General features: G+C 39.6%; 1 protein-coding gene across 2 annotated transcripts in view; it reads left to right on the top strand.

Annotated features, from left to right (window-relative positions):
• Positions 1-9,469: 9,469 nt before the first annotated feature.
• The window catches only part of FBXW11 (F-box and WD repeat domain containing 11), an 83,096-nt gene continuing 71,850 nt past the window's right edge, over positions 9,470-20,715 (top strand). For both annotated transcript variants that reach the window (XM_070933043.1, XM_070933044.1), the window contains exon 1: positions 9,470-9,718. Coding sequence is in view for 1 of the 2 variants with exons in the window: in XM_070933044.1 (XP_070789145.1) it covers positions 9,674-9,718 (45 nt within the window). In the remaining variant the exon portion in view is untranslated. The remainder of the gene's footprint in view (positions 9,719-20,715) is intronic.

Consider the following 20,715-nt stretch of genomic DNA (forward strand, 5'->3'; position numbering starts at 1 on the left):
GGCCGTTTGAACCCTGTCTGACGTCTTCCTCTATCTCGAAAGGAAGATCTTTCTGTGGCACTACTGTACTGTTGGTAAGATGGGCGTGAAGAATAGGATCCTCCGAATCCCTGCTCAGAACGAAATGGCTGACGTGGAAACGGAGAGAACCGACGATCAGAACGTCTGTAAGATAAAGGTAATACTTTTTTTTTGTCCCGTCCTTCCACTAGAACGGCATCCAAAGATTTTCCAAACAAAGAATGACCTTGATATGGTGCTGTTGTCAAGCACCATTTTGATCTCATATCTGCACGCCATTGACGTAACCATAAAAGACGTCTAGAAGTAACAGTAGATGCAAGAGCTCTAGAAGCAAATTTTGCAGCGTCTAAAGAAGCATCTGCGGCATATTCCGCTACCGCTATCAATTTGGCCATATCATGTTGTGTGCGATTATCTTGAAACGATACTCTATCCTTCAGTTGTCTGAGCCATACTAGTGAGGCTCTATTGAAAAAGGATGCAGATGTAGCTGCCTTGATAGCCCAGGCTGCTGCTTGATGTGTTTTTTTGAAAGTTAACTCCGCTTTTTTATCTTCCTGTCTTAAACCATCTCCCGCATCTCCTACTAACACAGATGACGAGGAAAGACTAGCTATTGGCTCATCAACTGATGGTACTTGTAAAATTGTATCTAATTTCGGAGATGCACAATAAAGTTTTTTATCAAAATTATTTGGAACTGAAATTGAACCAGGTCGTTCCCAAGGTTTCTGGACAACTTGGGCAAATAAATCAGGATATGGAACAAAATCACAATCAGAAGTAGGTACTGGGAAAAGATTATTCATCGAATCAACCAGATTATTAGAAGTAGAAGATTGGTTAGAATCACTATCCAAATTTGTAGCTATCTTTGCTTTGCGAAGAAGTGATTTAAATAGAGCGGGATTAAATAAACCTTGAAATGCCGGTTTGTCAACCACTTCCCCGTCATCATCAGATAAATCAAAATCTTCCAGGTTATCCTCTGGATCAATGAATTCTGTTGATTTACCACCTTGCACAGAATGTGAATACTCAGCTCTAGGTACTTGATAATGGCCAGAGTGGACTGCCACCGGTTCCTTAGGTGCTACAGGTAAACCTGAGTGTTGTAAACCTGTTTGGAATATTCAGGTAAAAGTTTGGGTCAAAAAGGCCTGAAATTCTGAAGCCTGGTCAGTTAAGGAATCCTCCCCAAGCCTAAGTCCAGCCGCAGTTGGCGTAAAAGTGGCCTCTGGGACTGACTGGGTCAAATTTTTAATGAAGGGCCCTGATGGAACTGCTTCTTGTAATATGAATCCCTCTGGATTCTGGTCCATGTTCTGAACAGTCGCCAATGGGACTGAAAGATTTTTTAGGTTAGAGACCGAATCCTGAGTCATGCTCTGTTGACCTTGGTCCAACTGGGGATGAAGCATAATTATGTCATTTTCCCCAGTTTGAATATTTGTCTGGGCCAAGCGCTTGGCTTTATCAAATTGCCTTTCCAAGGCATTATGTCTGCGCTGATCTTGTCTGGTTATTCTCAAAGACCCATCAGCTTGAATGGATTCATGATGTTGAGTATGCCCTGAAGCTTTGGATTTAACCTTCTTTTGTCTCGATGGCTTAGGAGAAGGTACTCTAATAGGGGATGGGCTTTGATCCAACTCAGAAGAAATTGCCTCCTCTTCCATAATAAGTCACCCAACGCCCCCAAATTAGAATAAACAATTTAAATAAAATATACTTTCCTGTAATAATTAGTTGCTTATCACAGTCAGGAGTCAGGACCCAGACCAAACGTTGGTACTGTCCCTCACACAGCTTCCACCAGACTTGGTTAGCCAAATAGCCCTCTAACTGCTCTGACCAGATGACGGTTGGGCGCAGTAACGGCGGTTCAAAGTGATGACGCTATGAAAAAAACCGCTTCCAATTATTGCCGTTTGATCCTGCCGGACCGCTGTCAAAATAACCGCTCGTCTTTTGGCTGCTGAAGCGCCAATATATCCCTTTCGGAAGCGAGCTGCTGACGATTTAAGTTTGCCGGCAAGGCAGGGACTTTAAAACTGCCGCTAACTTGAGAACTTAAATAGCGAGAGCGGTTTTGCCGGCGCGCCGGTTAACCAACTCCACGCTCGCGGCGGCAATCAGCTGAGGGAAAGTCCGAACTTCCCCAAGCTCTTAAATTATCGCTATTAAAAGCAGTGGAAGACGCCCCGGCCGGGAACGCCTGTCTGCGCAGCGAAAAACAGTTTGAATTAAAAGCCCTTTTCAATTTTCGATCGAAATAAGTCGCTTCAAACAATAGAGAAATAGGCACTCCAGTCTGATCACCAGCGACTGAGTGAAAAGACTGGACATGCGCAGTTGGAGTAGGCGGGACAAAGCTGTGGAGGAAGATTTGATTGGCACCCAGTCGATCTAATGACGGTGAAAGAAACCCATACAGTGGAGTGGCGGAGCATCGAGGAGGTAAAGGGACATTTTACTATATCATGTTTGGTGGAAGTGAAAAAAAGCTGGAAAATTTTGGATTCAAATACATACAGTATACCAACAGAGGGGGACTTTGGAGATTAACATACAATTGAGATCAAAGGTCTTTCTTTTGGGAATAATGGACAAACAGTTGGGAAAAAGTCATGGATCTTTATTTTTGTGCCAGATAATTGTAGTCAGATTATTATATGAACAAAAATAAAGATCAGGTACTACCCACAATGGAGGAACGGTTGATGAAGATGATGGAACTTACTGAGATGCCTAAATTAACTTCTTTGATTACAGAAAAAACAATATCTGTATTTATGGCTGACTGGAACTCCCTTATGGAGTTTTTACATAAAACAGAAAAAAATGATTTTGATTTGGGGGGGGCAGTTATCCCAGATTAACAAACTGTAATTAACAGGAAAAATGGGGAGGGAGGCTGAACTTTCTAATCTTGTCCAAGATACAGTCGTTTAGATCTTTCATCTGATCTGAATTCCTGAGGGTCTGGTTGAGATTCAGCTTTAGGCGTCAGTAAAAGTTGTACAGGGTGCCTTTGGTGAGATTCCAGCAGGAATATCCTTCAACGTCTTGGATCTTCTTTTAGTGTATTATGTCTTTTATAGATAGGTTTGACCATTATCAGCCACCTATTGCAGTGCAATGGTAAACTTACAAATGAAGATCTCCTAACGTTTGAGAGTCACTGGTAAATCTGTTCAAGACTTTGCAAGCATTTTGGCTACAAATGCCAGAGGTAAATTAGGTAGAAGATAAGAACCAGAGGAGCTTGCTTGCCAAATGCCACTTGCTTCAGAACCCTTCCTTTCATGGGGGTATGGCTGGAGACTTTCAAAACAGTTCCTAGCATTTTTATTGGGAAACGGTCAAACTTCATCCTGCTGTAGTGATATTAAAGCAAAGGCTTCTGGGAGTTTGTTGGCTGCCTACAAATCCATATTTTAAGCTTAAATATTGTTCTCATTAAAAAGGTGACCAAATACAGAGGATAAATAGAAAGACTATAAATTGTACAATTTCTCATGAACTAGTGGTATAATTTCTGGCAAAGTTTTTAGTAAGCTGATTGATGGACAAACAACTACGTGTAACAACTATATGTAAAGGCTGAGGTAGCCACTGTTATAACTATCTGTGGGGTCTCATAAATACAAGGATTATAGTTAGAGATTATCTTTTCATGAGAGAATATTCATAAACATTGAGTTTTGAATAAATTCTAATTATTGTTTTTAGCATAACTGCAACTTGCTATAGACAACATATGTTCTCAATCAATTCAATTTATTACAGTCATAGACAGGAGACTAGAACAAATAAAAACACCCAGTAAATATACAATTAAAAATTCTAGAATAAAATAAATAGCAGATAAAATCTATGATAAAATCCAGTCCGTCAATTACACATGGTCTACTATCGTAAACACATGGTCTACGATTGTAAAATTACAATCCATTAACTGTGAGGACCGTAGTCAGTTTAATACTAAAAGGGAAAGTAATAAGCAGTGCAAAGGGTTTGCCACATTTGTTGTATAAAATAGCTATGGTGGATTAGACACGTGTTTCTGACAAATCCCAGTGCTGCTGCGCATAATCTAGCCACCTGTGCTGTAGTTATGGACTGTTCGTCCTTAAGCAGCCACTGGAGATAAGCAGTATCGAAACGGCCAGGATACCTAGCAATTATTGGATGTGGTTTTTTCGCATCTCTGTGTAAAAGGAACATCGAAGGAGTATGTGACCAATGGTCTCCACCTCTCCTGAGCCACAGGAACAGAGTCTCTGTCAATGCTATCTTTTTATATTTGCCGTACAGGACTGCCAATGAAAGCGCATGGCTCCTGTACACAGTATATCAGTTATGAGTTGGTATGTTCATATCATATTCATATACTATAAATAAATAAAAATGGCAGCCTATACCACTGTTTATAACACATCTGGCAAAAACATAATTTATACTATAAATAAATATGATAGATAGATAGATAGATAGATAGATAGAAAGAAAGAAAGAAAGAAAGAAAGAAAGAAAGAAAGAAAGAAAGAAAGAAAGAAAGAAAGAGGCAGCCTGTACCACTGCTTATAACACACCAGGGTAAGAAAAGCTGTAAGTGCACCTTGTTTCAACCTATAATAAAAAATAGAAATTACTTACAAAGTGACCAACCAGTAGTTCTCAACCTTTTCTACACCACAGACCCCCTTTAAATACCTTTTGTGATCACGGACTATGGCTATGGAACCCCCAAAACTTGTTTAACTTAAAATTTAAATCATAACATTTCTTCAAGCCTTTGCGGACCACCTGTGATGACATCATGCTCCACCCAGGAATCCGCGGACCACAGGTTGAGAACCATGGGGTAGACAAAAGGAAATTACGCTCATAGCCCATGGTTTACTTTTGGAATCCAGTTTACTCGTGGAAGTTACAAGATGACTGCCTATTTTAAGTGAATTTAAATTGTGATTATAAGTAGTTATTTAAGACATAATTATCCAGAGATCATTGCGGAAATTTTCAGAAGTAATACTTACTGTTCAACAGAAAACAGCAATATGATGAATGTTTAAAATAGTAGTTTGGAAGTATTAACCCACATTTTAACATTTACATTAAAAATGCCATTTTTCAATGTAATATGATTTTTCCTCCAAACTAAAAATATGAACCATGGGGAGCATAACATTTAGATACTAATTTCCCAAGGGATGAACATCAACACCCTAAAAATCTGACTATGGAAAGTCCGTATTTCTCATGCATTACACTGGAGTAAAAGTCAAAGATCCATATTACAAAACTCCTAGGAATCTTACTATAATAAGAGATTAGACAAAGAACGTTTAATAAAGCAGGAAGATTTTTAAAAAAACAGGAATGCTGGCCAAAAACTAAGAGAAAGCAAATGCTTTAAATGTAATTAATTTAAATTATATTTTGTCCTAGCACTGATGATATTCATTGACAAGAGAATAAGCCCTACTAGCTTTGATCAAAGAATGAAAAAATAAACATGTAAAACAAGATCCAGATTTTCTCAGACACTGATGCTAGAATATTTCAGCCTAATAAGAACAATTAAAAAATTAATAAGCCAAGGCTGTGTACATCCTTTATAAAGAAATAAAGTAAAAAATTGAGATGAACAATTGGAGACATACCGAATTTTTCGGAGTATAAGATGCACTTTTTTTTTTTTGCTTTAATTTATATACCGCCCTTCTCCGGAGACTCAGGGCGGCTTACAATGCGTTAAGCAATAGCCTTCATACTTTTATATATTTATACAAAGTCAGTTTATTGCCCCCACAATCTGGGTCCTCATTTCACCTACCTTTGAAAGGATGGAAGGCTGAGTCAACCTTGAGCCTGGTGAGATTTGAACTTGCAGTAATTGCAAGCAGATGTTAATTTTCCCCATAAAAGAGGGTGAAAATTTGGGTTTGTCTTATACACTGAATGTAACCCCGTCTACCTGCCGGCCCCCCGGAAAATGGGGCGCACGGAGGCGGCAATAGGGTATGGCAATACCTGCAGCCTGAAACAGCTGATCTTGGGAGGCCGATCCAACCAACAATCAGCTGCCTGTGCTAATCAGGCTGTCCTGAAGCTGAAACGGGCTGTTTGCTGCAAGGAGGCAAATTGCTGGGAGGCAGAGGCAGATTTTTTGTGTGCTAATCATGCTGTGCTGAAACTGAAACAGGCTGTTTGCTGCAAGGAGAAAAATTGCTGGAAGGCAGATTTTTTTTTTTTCTTGTTTTCCTCCCCAAAAAAGGTAGCTGCATCTTATAGTCGGGAGCGTCTTATACTCCGAAAAATGCGGTATCTTTAAAGTAATTCCAGATAGTGAGAATCCCAAAATAATCCAATCTCTAATCCCTTAAATCATTCAGACCATTTCTTTTCAGCAAGCCCTTCCCCATAACCTCTCCCACTCCTGGATTGATTCCATGATCTAGTGCTATTTAGACATGGTTACTTACAGATAAAGGCAATCATAGGTACATGACAATGAATTCTCTACAGATGGTTAATTTTACACAGAAGAACTTCTAGAATTCCCACAGGGCAGGGTATGTTTTGGTATGTTTTTAAAACATGAACATTAATTTCACATTTTAAATTGGCAAATGGTAGGCAGTTCACCAATTCAAACTATGTCATTAGACATCCTCAGGAGTTTAATTCAGTAAAGAATGACTGCAGATGCTAAACAACATTAACAATAATTGTTATTTAATGTTGAGTTTAAAAATAGGTTGCCAATTTTTAACGATTACAAGAATCTCTTAAAGACCATACCTAATGTTTTAAATTTCCAAAGTGATATTTCAAGCATTTAGACTTTTATAACATCTTATTTTTCCTTTTAAAATATTTTCTATATGGTTTTTTCTCAAACTACAGGTGATCCTCGACTTAGTTTGTTTAGTGACCATTCAAAGTTACAATGGCACTGAAAAATGTGACTTATGACCTTTTTTCACAGTTATGACATTTGCAACATCTCCATCATGATATTATCAAAATTCAAATGCTTGGCCTTCTGACAAGCAAAGTCAATGGGGAAGCCAGATTCACTTAACAACCGGGTTACTAATTTACCAACTGTAGTGATCCACTTAACTGTGGCAAGAAAGGTAAAGTGGGGCAAAACTCACTTAACAAATGTCTCACTTAACAACAGAAATTTTGGGCTCAATTGTGTTGTAAGTCAAGGACTACTTACATTCTTTTGAAACTGAAGGTCTTTTGTTTATTCAGGGATGGAACTCTATTTTCAAAGAAAATGAAACTTGCCTTTCCAATTGTCATCAGTCCAGGCAAACAATAAGCAGCAGCCATTTTAAAATATAAAATTTGGAAAAAGATCAAGTGAAATGTGTTGAGAGTTAATGGTTACAATATTCATAAAACAGAAAAACAAGAGCCCAAAAATGATTAAATCCAAATACAGCCATACTGGATCATAAAATCCCTATTATCAATGGTTGATGCACAAACTCAACAATGCTACTATACTGCAAGAAAACACTTTTGAAAGTTGAATCGATATCCCAGCTCAGTAATGGACAGATACTTTCAGGAGTCATTTTGGGTTGCCTTCAAAAGACCTGTCGGCTTTTCGGCAGCTTCCCCCATGAAACCATATCAGCTCAGAAGAAATGTAGATATTTCCAGAGAAGATGCTATAAGTGTGAAAATTCTTCTAATAGGTGACTCATACTGATTATATTCTTATATAGTCAGCATATAAATATGAATTTTTATAAAGCTTGTCTTAGCCTGGGCACACAAGAAATGCAAAATTTCCAGAAGCACTTCTTTGTATTTAGACTTTGAGAAGCCCCTTTAAGTGTGGTTTTCCAGCAATTCCATCTATCAAACAACTCTTTGTTATATGAAAATAATCACACCATTTTCTTTAGCCAACTGGAACCAAGACAACTTTGTTGTTTACGATGTTTTTGATTCAACATATTCCGAGAAATCACTTTAGCTGGAATTTGAGGACATTTAAAATATTTTTTCAATACTTCTCAAAAAGCCCTAAGGCACAATTCTCCAACTCCCAGATTACAAGCCAAAAGTGAAAGCAAACGGCAAAAGAAAAGAGAGAAAGAAAGATCTTAGAAACAGTGATAGTTAATACTGGATACGATTTGATTCACTAAGAACGTTAAGCATTTGATCTTTGCATATTATCAAACGCCCAGGATTTGATTCACTAATAGTAAGAACGTTAAACATTTGATCTTTGGATATTATCAAACGCCCAGGATTTGATTCACTAATAAGAAAAATGTTAAGCATTTGATCTTTGCATATTATCAAACCCCCAGGATTTGATTCACTAATAGTAAGAACGTTAAACATTTGATCTTTGCATATTATCAAATGCCAGAGGAAGAAAACTCCTCTTCTGAAAACTATGTAATGGTATACAGTATACACAGTATTAAATTTAAAGCGCACTTAAATAAATGTAGGCATTGTTATTTAATTTCTTTAAGTTGTGCACTAGCCGCCTGTCGTTTAAAAAAAAATAGCAATATTTCACGTTTAGGTAGCCTTCTATAAAAAAAAAAAAAAAAAAGATATCAGCGATCCTCAATAGGAACTTCAGGCAAGCACCTCCATCTCCAAAGACGTATAAACCGGGCCATCTTTATATAGCGCGGCCGTTACAATCTCTGAAGCTGGAGCTGCCTTCTCGCGATCCCGACGACTTGACCGCTCCAAAGCGAGCCGGCCAGAGCGGTGCTGACGGCTTGGATGCGGAGGAGACCTCCCTCACAGCAGGTATTTCCACTATCACCATCAACCCCCGGAATCCGCGGGGCCGAAGCCCGCCAGGCCTCGTCGAAACTGGCACTTCTGCTGAGGCCTTCAGAGGCGAGACGGAGCCCGAGGAGTGACTCAGCATGTGGCAGCTGCCGCGGCCTAGTCATCTCTCGCCGCCAATTCCAGGAAAGGCCTCCAGGGAGGAAAGGGTGGGCCCGCGGAGCCCTCGAAGGAAGTGCGGAGATGCTTTATTCTTCCAGCAAGTTACGAACTTCCCCCCCACCAATAACCCCCCCACCGGAGGAGGGAGGGAGGGAGGGAGGGGGAAAGGGTGGCAGACCTATGCATGCTGGGAAACGGAGTTTTCTTAGGCCGCTCCATCCAAGAACAGGTGCTTTTTTTTCGGGGGGGGCTTCTTTCACCCCCCTGCATATCGGCCTTTGTAGTCTTTTTCGCGCCGGTGGCCGCAAAGCATGTCGGGTGCGGTGGTTCTTCGTTCCCCTGCGGCGGCGGCGGGTTGTCGCATCCCCGCAGCCGATCAGGGCCGCGGCGGTTTGCCGCTGCCGCTGCTGCTATTGCAACCGCGTCGCCTGGCTACCTCACTTCCTCTTCCGGGCGCGCGGCCGAGGAACAGGAGGAGGAGGAGGAGGAGGAGGAGAAGGCGGCGTTGGTGGTGGTGGCGGCGACGAAGACGACGACGACGGCGGGTCAGTCGGTCGATCTGTCGGAGCCGGCGACGGCTCTCCTCCTTTTCCGCCTCCTCTCCGAGCCGAGGGGGTCGATTACGGGGTTTTCTCTCCCCCTTGCCGAGGAGGAGCCATTTTCGCCACAACTGCCGCCGCTGCCGCGCGCGATGGAGCCGGAGTCGGTGATCGAGGATAAGACCATCGAGTTGATGGTGAGTGAGCGGGGCTCGCCGGAGAGCCGGTGCGGATCCTCTCTCTCTCTCTCTCTCTCTCTCCACCCTATTCTTCCCTCAGGGCGGCCTTCGCTGAGGGGGGTGGGGGGGGAGGGAGGGGAGGGAGACGCCACAACGGCGGCGGCGGCGGCGGCAGGAGGAGAAGGGAGGAGAGAGAAAGGAAGGGGAGGCGCCGGCGCGGTGGGAGATGGTCTTTGTAGGCCTCGATTTCGACAGAGGGGCCTTTCCCATCTCCCTCTTCCATTGCTGGGAGGGGGCGGGTCTCGCTCTGAGGCGCACTTCTCCCTCTCTCCCCCTCCCCCCCCCCGGTTGAAGGACAAGAGCCTCCTTCCCTCATACAGTATAAAGGAGCCGCGCTGGATCCGGCTCCCCTTTTCTCTCTCTCTCTCTTCCGGTCGTTTCCTGTTCCTCGGGCCCCAGAGACGGAGAGGAAGGTCCGGCCTCAGTGGCTTCCTTCTCCCGTTTATCTCCGGTTAGCTTTGCTCGCATCCTAAACGACCGAGACAAAGCGGTGCAGGTGTCTTGACCCCTGTCGGTGTCGGGGGCTGGGCGTCGCTCTCCCCCCCCCCCTCCCCCCGCTTTCTCTCCCTCCCTCCCTCCCTCCCTCCCTCCATCTTCCCGCTCTGCGGACTGAAGGTGACATTCCCCGTAGAGATGCCTTGAGCGGGAGGAGTTACCACGTGATAAGGCGCCCACTTCCTCAAAAAAGAGTTTGGGTGGGGGCGGGGTGGGGGGAGGGGCCGAAATCCTTCGCTGCAAATGCTGAGAAAGCCCAATCAGGGGTCAGCGAGCATTGACTGCATTTGGAGCTATCGGATTTGTTTCCCCCACCCTCCCCCCTTTCCCCCTCCTTTCTGCTCGGTACTAGATGTGGGTAAAAGCAGAGATTTGAGGCCTTGGTCCTGCTGAGTGCCCTGCAGGCTTGCCAGAATAAAAATTGCTCTGCTTCAGGATGGAATTTGCTTTTATTGTGTTCATTAATTTCCAGCTATTTCTTTCACCCAATGTGTCTCCCCTCTTTTAGAGGTTCCCCCTTTCGGCTATTGGGACATGTACCTAGAACCCTCTTGCCTTTCGATTTAATTCAGTTTAAAATTCGGAGCATCGACTGCGAGCTGAAATTTTCTTTGCCCCAGATTTAGTAGTGGTTTTTAAAATCGTTTTAACTCTTTGGGAATGCTTTTAGATTAACCCGCAAATTGTCTGAAATTTGGACCTCTTCATAAGGAGTATTGCATCTGTTGTGGATGCATCTGTGGATGTATCATGATCTGAAAAAGGAATGCCTGTTCTATGAAAGAGACGTTTCTAGCCTTCCAGAGTTCAAAATATCCCTGATTAATTCTATTTGCATATCCAAACATTAGTGATAGTTCCCAGTTATTTTTTATTAAAGTGTTGAATAGAGAAAACAAAATGCCTGCGATACTTTTCCTTCAAACAGACTTTAAATGGCACTTTTAGGAGAGAACAATTTAAATGTTTAAAAAAATTGTTTATCACACAGCATTTTCTTTCTGACATTTTCTTTGCAATCATCCTGGTCTTTGGTTTTTTTAAAACGGTATTTCCCCCTAAATCATGAATTATAGTAATGGAAGCCAAAAATGCAGTGATTCATAGGTGGCAGTATTGTATGATGGCATTTTCAGTTTGTTTCAGTAGAGAATGATAATCCATATGATTGCACTGGAGCAATCAGGGCAAAGACTGAATATTACACATTTGATAGTTTTCCAGTTTTAATATGGCTAGATCCTATTTATAATTTTAAAACTATTATATTTGTAACTTTATTCTTCTTTCTGTTGAAGTTTTTGAATGTCACTAGATCAAAAACAATCTTGTGGGTTAAAGGGCACATACACATAAAAATATAATTAATTGCAATATACTTGTTATAATCTGCATATAATGAATTTGTTCAGCACAGCTGTTTGCTATCATTGGCATAATGTTAGTGAAATGCAGTATGGCTGAACTCTATATTGTTGGGGAGGCCATAGTAGATAAATGGCCACAGATTAAATGGAAAAGGGTGATATAGCTATAGCAAATATTGAAGGTGTTTTTCTACTGTTAAAATTTTCAATGTATTGATTTTCAGGTGGAAATTAAAGGTACATCTTTAATATAGCTTTTTATGTAAAAAAATGTCCTTGAATGATTGTTTGAAGCCAATGTGTATTGCTAGATAATGACATTTCATGTGAGTTATTTGAACTATCAAAGAAACTGCCACCTTATCAAACATGAACTCTCCAAAAATGCTATTCATTGTACTTCAACTTATTCTCTTGTATTATTTTTGTGTTTCTTTCTCCCTTATTGTTGGTCAATATGAGTTTCACGAATCAAATAACAACCATATTTTAGGATTTATACCATAAGATGATGGCATATTCGTGCAGCACTTACAAGTCTGTAGTAAAAATATGCTTTTAGTATCCATAAATATATTGGACTTTTTCACATTATTATATAGCTTGGTTTATTTTCATTGAGCATAGTGTGAGACCCTAGTGTATTCATAAACTGTATTTAATCTAACTGCCTTATCAGTAATGGATAAGCTGGTCAGAGGGTGATTCAACCTGGAAATAAGGAATTTTTTGACAAAAAGAACCATTAATCAATGGAACAGCTTGCCTCCTGGAGTTGTGGTGCTCTATTGCTGGAGGTTTTCAAGAAAAAAATGGATGATAATTTGTCAGGGATGGTGTTAGGATTCCTGCCTTGAGCAGGGGGTTGGACTAGAAGACCTCCAAGGTCCCTTTCAGCCCTGTGATTCTAGACTATAGGTTAATCGAGCTAATCCCTGTTACTAATAGAAGACCTGGGAAAGTTGCTAGAAAGCAGCTTTGAAGAAAGTTGCTGGATCTTCCAAAAGATTGTGATAGGGTCATTGGGAGGGACACGCCAACTACTGCACCAGTCATTGATATAAACAGATTTCTTCCCTTCTCCTGTTCAGTCATCTATATTGCAGAGACTAGTTTTATTCAATTTCCCCTCCTCCCCTTCTCCTTGGAAAGCTAAGTTATAATACACAATTCTGAAAGATGAGAAATAGCTGTCATAAAATGCAACACTCCTTTCTGCTCTGTGGATTTCAGTTGCAAAACAATTGGGTTTCACAGCTTGGATAAAGAAGGCCTATGCTTGTATTCATATGATACTAAAAGTGTTGTGAATGTTATTCCCATTTTGGGGGATTTTCTAAAAGTGGTTATGACATGAGAGGAAAAGCTTTGTAGCCCATTGAGAAATAAAAAAGATTATGTAAATTTAGCCTTATAAAATAGACCTGAAAGTTTAAAATAAGTATATGGGTAATATAGACCAGAGTCCCCAACCTTTTTGGTTCTGCGGACTGGCAGTGGTGGCAGTTTCAGCGGCAGGAGGAAATGGTTTTGCGTGCAACTTAAATCCCACACATGTGCAAATGAAGCTTTGTGCACTTCCTCTTTGGCAGCCCGGTTCCCAACAGGCTGCAGCCCAGTAGCGGTCTATGGCCCGGGGGTTGGGTGTGTTTATTTTGTTGTTTTGGTTAAATATACTTTACAAGGGAATAAAGGAAAAACCTTTAAAAGCCTTTTCTAGCATAGAAAACATGAACTACTGCTGAAAAAAGTGGGAGATGCAAGAAAACGTTTAAATATAGCTGCCATTTTTACCCATATATTTGTTGACTGAGAATGATGGCCAAGCTGTTGGCCAAACTAAATACAGAAAATGTGAAGATACAGTGGTTTCATCCATGAAGATTTAATTTCCTCTTTAAAACAATTACAGGAATTTACCCAATGGAGAGTGTGATAACATTAAATTTGTGTGATTAGTTACCGTGTTTCCCCAAAAATAAGACCCTATCTTATATTTTTTTGAACCCTGAAATAAGCGCTTGGCCTTATTGCCATGCACTCAAAAGCCTTGGTGGTGCAGCGGACTAAGTGCTGTTAGTGCTTAGCTGCCAGCTGCCTGCAATTAGTGGGAGTTCAAATCTCACCAGGCTCAAGATTGACTCAGCCTTCCATCCTTTCGAGGTAAGTAAATTGAGGACCCGGATTGTGGGGGCAATAAACCAGCTTTGTATAGAACAACACTGCTTGGGGGGGGAAGCCCTAATAAACAGGTATATACATAAAAAAAGTATGCAGGCTATTGCTATAATGCATTGTAAGCCAACCTGAGTCTACAGAGAAGGGCGGCATATAAATTGGACTAATAAATAAATAAATATCGGGATGTCTTATTTTGGGGGAAACAGGATAGATATCTCCTTAATAAAAAAAATTGGCCCATATATTTTTTTTATCACATCTTATTTCAGTATTGACTAGCCCCCCCTCCCCCCTGAATTTTACAAACTGTCTTGCATAGTTCTTATCTGAGAAAATCTCATTAACTTTTTGAATTCAGTTTGAAATGGTGAGAGACACCAACAGGAATGAAGGCAATCTTATCAAATATCTTTTAGGGCAAATGAGTCACACCCTGTTTCTATTTGGGATTCCTTCTTACAACACATAGAAGTTTGTTCAAAAGGCTCCTGGTATCATTACAGGGAATTTCTGGGATCATCCATTAATTTCTGATTGAAGTAGTGCTGTAGAGGAAAGATCCCAACCGGTTATGACATACCAATCTCTTTTCTGATAATCTGTACCTCATAGGAATGCTTGCTTTCTAGCACTGAATGTCTGTTACAGTGCCAAGACAAAGAGAGACAGAAGTTCTGAAATATACAGAGTTGACGTGCCAATTGATAAATTTATAGAGACACTAATTAATGAGTTAAGTATCTTTTCATTGAGTCAGGCTCTTGAATGGATTGAATTTAATGTTCTTATTTTTATATATCAGAATCCAAACCCACCCTCCTTATGGATCTATGTATGTGTATACACCTCTATAATTGGATAATTAGCATAATCTCTCAAACGATTATCAAAATATAAAGCATTTTATACTTTATTACTTACAAAAATATTTTGAAGGAAAAAGATCTAGGTTTCAGTTCCCACTCAAGCAAACTCATTGGTTGTGTGACTTTGACCCAATCAATCTTGGCATGCATGCAGTGGAGATATAATTGGGGAAGACATTTGTATGTAGGTCTTGAGCTCTGGGGGAATACATAGGTTTTAAATATAATATATGTATAAATGTTTGTGTACACACAATTTTTTAGCTTTGCTACTGATATGAAATGACTTAGAACTTCTAGAGCAGAGCAGTTAGTGCATCTGACTTTCTCCAAACTTTGGATAAGTGTTGCTAAATGTTACATTATTTTCTACTTTCTGAACCTAGAAATTAGATAGATTTCTAGATTCTGAATTTTGAATTATATTTAGCTATATTATGTTTATTTTTTGTTAATCAATAAAGTACCAGTTCACTTTTCTGTTCTTGCAGTTGTTTATAATAACATGTATTTTTCATTTTCTTCCTGTTTGTATGTCCTCTTGAAGGCTCTCTAACTGTATAGAAATACTACTAAGTTTTATAATTATAGTTAAATAAATATAAAATATACATTGAACATATATCAATTTTAACTTCAAGGGTTCATGATTTTGAAATCTGAGCCTTCCATTTTGCCAGGAATGTTAATAGAATGAATCAATATTTACAGCTTAACTTTTTTTTTATGGTGTACAAAATCTTATTAATTTCCTAAACATCTCAACTATAAAAATAAAACAAGGAATAATAGCTTTGGAAATGACCCCTTCCAAAATTCAGTTAAATATTTATTTGACATTAGCCACTTCTCCAGTGTGCTGAGCAGAGAATCCAAAGAATTCTCTGGGACTTGGGCAAGGTAGCCTTCCTTGTAGCTATTACCTCGGCTAGATGAGTTTTGGAGCTAGCGGCCCTCTCCATAAGGGGGGACCTGTGTGTATTCCATTCAAACAGAGTGGTTCTGCGGTTGGATCCCTCCTTTCTCCCCAAGGTTAATTCCTTGTTCCACAGGGCACAGGAAATCATTGTGCCAGACTTTTGTCTGGACCCAACTCATGCCCTGGAAAAGAAGTAGTATACATCAGGAGGGCCCTCCGCATCTACATCAAAATAACAGCTTCTTTCAGGAAAACAGAGTCTCTATTCTTGTCATTCCAGCCTTCTACACTGGGTAACAAGGTCACAGTATCAACAGCGGGTCAGTGGATAAGGGCATGCATCGTCAAAGCATATGAGCTTCATGCTCTTCCATTGGCCCGGCGAGTGACAACCCACTCTACCAGGAGTGCAGCCACTAGGCGGCATGGGCGACAGGAAGTCTGTAGGGCAGCAACTTGATTCACACTGTCCCCATTCATCAGACACTACAAGCTGGACACTTTCGCTTCAACTGAAGCGGCCTTCGGCATACGGATTCTCCAAAAGGTACACTCAGACCTGGAGACTTGGGAACAGACCGCGGCCCACCTTTAGGACAAGCTGGCTTTGGTATGTCCCATTCTTTGGATTCTCTGCTCAGCACACTGCAGAAGGAGTGTTGGGTCTTATCTGATACGCTCCTTCTCCATGTGCTGAGAGAGAATCCAACCCCACCCTGGCGACCGTCTGGTCCAGAGTCCAGGAGTGGATAACAGGATCAATAATGCATCAAGTCAACCGCTATGCCTTTTATCAAAACTGGGACACAGTCAAGAGAGGCATGGCTGCAAAGTTTAAAAGGACTCAGTCTCTAGGCAGAAAAGCGGAGTTAACCCATTCTTTGGATTCTCTCTCAGCACACCGAGAAGGAGCATATCAGGTAAGACCAATGCCTCTTCTCTTAAATTCTCTTGCATTGCACAAATTAAGTAAACAGTAACGTGCAACGTTTCACCACCAAACCAACCAACCAACCATCCAAGAATTATCATTGCAATGTTTTCATCCCTGTATAAGTCCTGTGCATAAATCTGACATTTATGAGAAATTTCTTTTGTCAATTACAATAGCATAACCCCAAACCCAAAGGGAGGCTAGATTTCAGACCAATCAATTGCCTTGATCTTTATACAGTATTTTAGGAATAGACCTGTCTGTTCAATAAGAAATTTAGTCAGGAGAGAGATGATTTATTTTGTCAATGGACTGGTATTTTGTAGAGTTCTTCATTTCTTGGGATGCAGGGTACTGCTGTATTTGATGCTCATGCCAAAAAGTCTAATTTATTCTATGTTCTAGAACGCAATTCTAATCAAATGGGGGCAGTGCAAAACATAAATATAGATATTTTAATTATGATCACATCTGGAAGATAAAAGTAAGATGTTAATATATTTATTAATGAGATAGCAAATGAGTTCATATTTTTTTGGAACCCTTTCAGAAGCTACATACAGTATTTTTTTTTTTTTTTTAATTTGATTTATATGCCGCCCTTCTCCGAAGACTCAGGGCGGCTTACAATGTGCTCAGCAATATTTATTTGCAATTATTATTTATAATTGTATTCACACATTTTTCTTTACCTAATAGTTTTGAAAGTAGATTCATATGTACAGTAATGTGCAATGGAAAAATGCAGTATGAAGAAATATATATTTTCTGCTAAGTGCGTTCTATAGCTTTTTCCTTTGAATTTTGTAATAATTTTCAATATAGTGGGCAGGGGCAAAAATTCTCAGGTTACGTAATATGCTGGAATGATATTAATGTTCTAGTATGAAGGATCTTTATCTCCAGTTTCTAGCTTAGAGTATAATTCTTTCCACTCGGGTTCCTATTCAATTTGTCAGCTATTTAAAAATCTCATTTTATTCATTTGTACTCATTTTGTATAGGTAAATTACAGATATTAATTATGAAACAATGCCTCTTTTCTGGCAAAGAAATTGGGGATATTTGTAATTTTTCATGTTACATGACCCTAAAAGTGAACAGGTTTAGCTGTGTGTCCCTTAGCAAATTATAAATATGGTACTGTTTTATTACATTAATATAGCCCATGGGATTTTGGTAGTGATATGGAGTTGTAGGAGAAGGAAAGCCAAGCATCATCTTAGCCTACAGATTTAAATGTTTACCTTGATAAATATTTCCATGAAATCAGTTAGATTTACTTACAAGTGGAATACTTTTTCAGAATTACTTACTCAAATACTATCTAATATAAGATAGAAAATATTCTTCTGTAGTGTTGTTTCTGAAATTTTCATTTGTATATACATCTAGATTCATATAATTAATATATCATTGGGGATATATTATTCAATTTGACAATTTAGAATGACTATCTAAAATAAAAATTGTAATTCATACATATACATGTATATATGGTTATAAAATCTATGCAGAATTTTAAGAATGATATATTGGTGGTAGATTTACAGCTTTTCATTCTTCCTTTTAAAAGTCCAGCAATAGGAAATGCCTTTGCTATTATCAAATCTTAAAATATTTTCAAATATTTTCATAAAAGTATTTTGCAATGTTGAATATAAATGGATGTTTTTGAATATTTTTTGTTGAATTTTTCTTTCATATTAAATATTTTATATCTTCAAATATTTATAGCCTACACCCGTAATGATGAACCTATGGTATGCGTGCCACAGGTGGCACACAGAGCCATATCGATGGACACGTGAATGTTGCCCTAGCTCAGCTCCGGCGCGCATGTGTGCACCGGCCAGCTGATTTTCGGGCCTTCAGGGCCCACCGGAAGTCAGGAAACAGGTTGTTTCCGGCCTCCGGAGGGCCTCGGGGCTGGGGAAGTCCGTTTTCGCCCTCCCCAGGGGCCTAGAAAGGCTCTGGAGCCTCGAGAGAGAGAAAAATGGGCCTTCCAGTCCCATCGGAACTTAGCAAACAGGCCGCTTAGGGCCTCCAGGGGTGTGGGGATGGCCGTTTTTGCTCTTCGCGAAAAACGGGCCTACTGGGCCCACTGTGCAATCACGGGCCAAAAGCAGGGGGAGCATGGGGGGGTCGCAAGCAAATGCATGGGAGTGTGAGGCACATTGAATTACGGGCGTGGGCTCACACGTGCGACACACACCCCTCCATGCTCCACCCACTTTTGGCATGCGACGGCAAAAAGGTAAGCCTCACTGGCCTACACTAAGCTGATATGGCATATTTTAATACTTTTTCTTTTTTACCTAATAAAAATCAGGTGTGCTAGCTGTGTCAACTTAGGGTAACAATTTCTAAATATTTTTTCCAGCATTACTGATCAGATTATAGGTCTGTAAAATATTTTGGCCCTTCAAACTTGAACATTCACTGTTAAATCTGATTAACATATAGTCCAGTGGTGGGTTGCCCCTGGTTCGCACCGGTTCTATAGAACCGGTAGTAAAACCGGCGGGAGGCTCTGCCCACTGACCATGATGTCATGAAAATGCTTCTGTACTTGCACGCGCGGCCCCATTGCAAACTGGTAGTAAAGGTAAGTAGAACTCACCCCTGATATAGTCTACAAATTATAGCAAGGCTTGGTAACTTCTATATGCTTCACCATTAAAGAAAAACAATATTTCACCTTTCATTTCTTAACCTATGATTCATTCCATTGTATTTCTCATTAGATAATTCTGAAATTCTTCAGATATTTCTGAAACAGTTTCAGATATTTAAGGTTCTTCTACTTTTACAAGAAGAACAAACATACTGTAAATTCAGGTTTGAAGTGCCAATTTCTAGTTATCAGGTTCAAATGCAAACCTGATAATTTTGATGCTAGCTATTAAAATTTGTACTACTTTCCTAAGGTGTTTCTACTATTAAAGTAATAGTAAATGTCCAATGTTGTAATTGCATCTATCAGTGGAAAGGACAATCTACACCTTTGCATGTTTCCCGGGTCTGCTTTATTTGTTTTATTTATTTATAATCTGTACCACATTCATCCAGTTAAATGTACCTAGCAATAAATAACAATAAAGCCTTTATGTAAGAATAATAAAAACAGTTGTTGATTGTTGGGATGTTCCAGGCAATATTTGCAGGACATGCAGTGGGAGTGAAGAGAGAGAAAAAAATCAATTCATAAGTGAATATTTACACACGTAAAAAGAAGTAGAGCTCTAATTTTTGTATGTGGCTTTGTAAACTTGTTTAGTGTTATTTGTGAATATTTTTGTTATGAGTTGTTTATGAGTTATTTTTATTAGGTTTTTTTATATGGATAAGCTCTGTCAGATTCAGTGGTCTTCTGAATGTGTATATTTAATTTAATATTAAAGCATGCTATAGATAACCAATGCTATGCAAGTGAAATTTCCTTTTACCTCTTCCTTCTTCCTCTTCCCCCCATAATATTTCTTCAATGAATAGAAACATTGCTGTTCAGCAAATTTAGCTCTTAATTAAATGCAGCCTTATCATTAACCTGCTAGTCTGAAATAAAAAAGGAAGAGAAATATATTGCTGCTTCTTTCTGTATTTTTTCCAATGATTACTGGAATTCCAATGATTTAACACTGCACAGTTAAAATAGTACTCTCATTGGCTATATAGGTAGTCCTTGAATTACAACAGTTAATTTAGTGACCATTCGAAGTTATGGCACTGGAAAAAGTGACATGACCATTTTCACACTTATGACCATTGCAGCAATCCCATGGTCACATGATTTACATTCAGATGTTTCACACCTGGTTCATATTTACGATGTGTACTTAATATGCAGTGCAGGGTCTTGGGATCATGTGAGCATCTTTTGCATCCTTTGTCAAGTGAAGTCAATATAGAAGCTAGATTCACTTAACAGCCCTGTTACTAACTAAACAACTGCAACAATTCACTTAACAAATGTGGCAAGAAAAGACGTAAAAGGGGGCAAAACTCACTTAACTAAATTCTGGGCTCAATTGTGATCATAAGTCAAAGACTACCTGTACTTGGATTGTCTGCATCCAGGAAAGTTATTGAATAGAGCCCTCTAAAACATTCTGCAAAAGGCTATTTTAATGTGACTACCAGAGAAATTATTAAATGAGGAGGAAATTATTGTTCTAATATTATGGTATTTA

The sequence above is a fragment of the Pituophis catenifer genome, unplaced genomic scaffold (genome assembly GCF_029215685.1).
Source record: "Pituophis catenifer annectens isolate HBS135680 unplaced genomic scaffold, rPitCat1.0.hap2 SCAF_1, whole genome shotgun sequence".
In the NCBI taxonomy this organism is placed as follows: Eukaryota; Metazoa; Chordata; class Lepidosauria; order Squamata; family Colubridae; genus Pituophis; species Pituophis catenifer.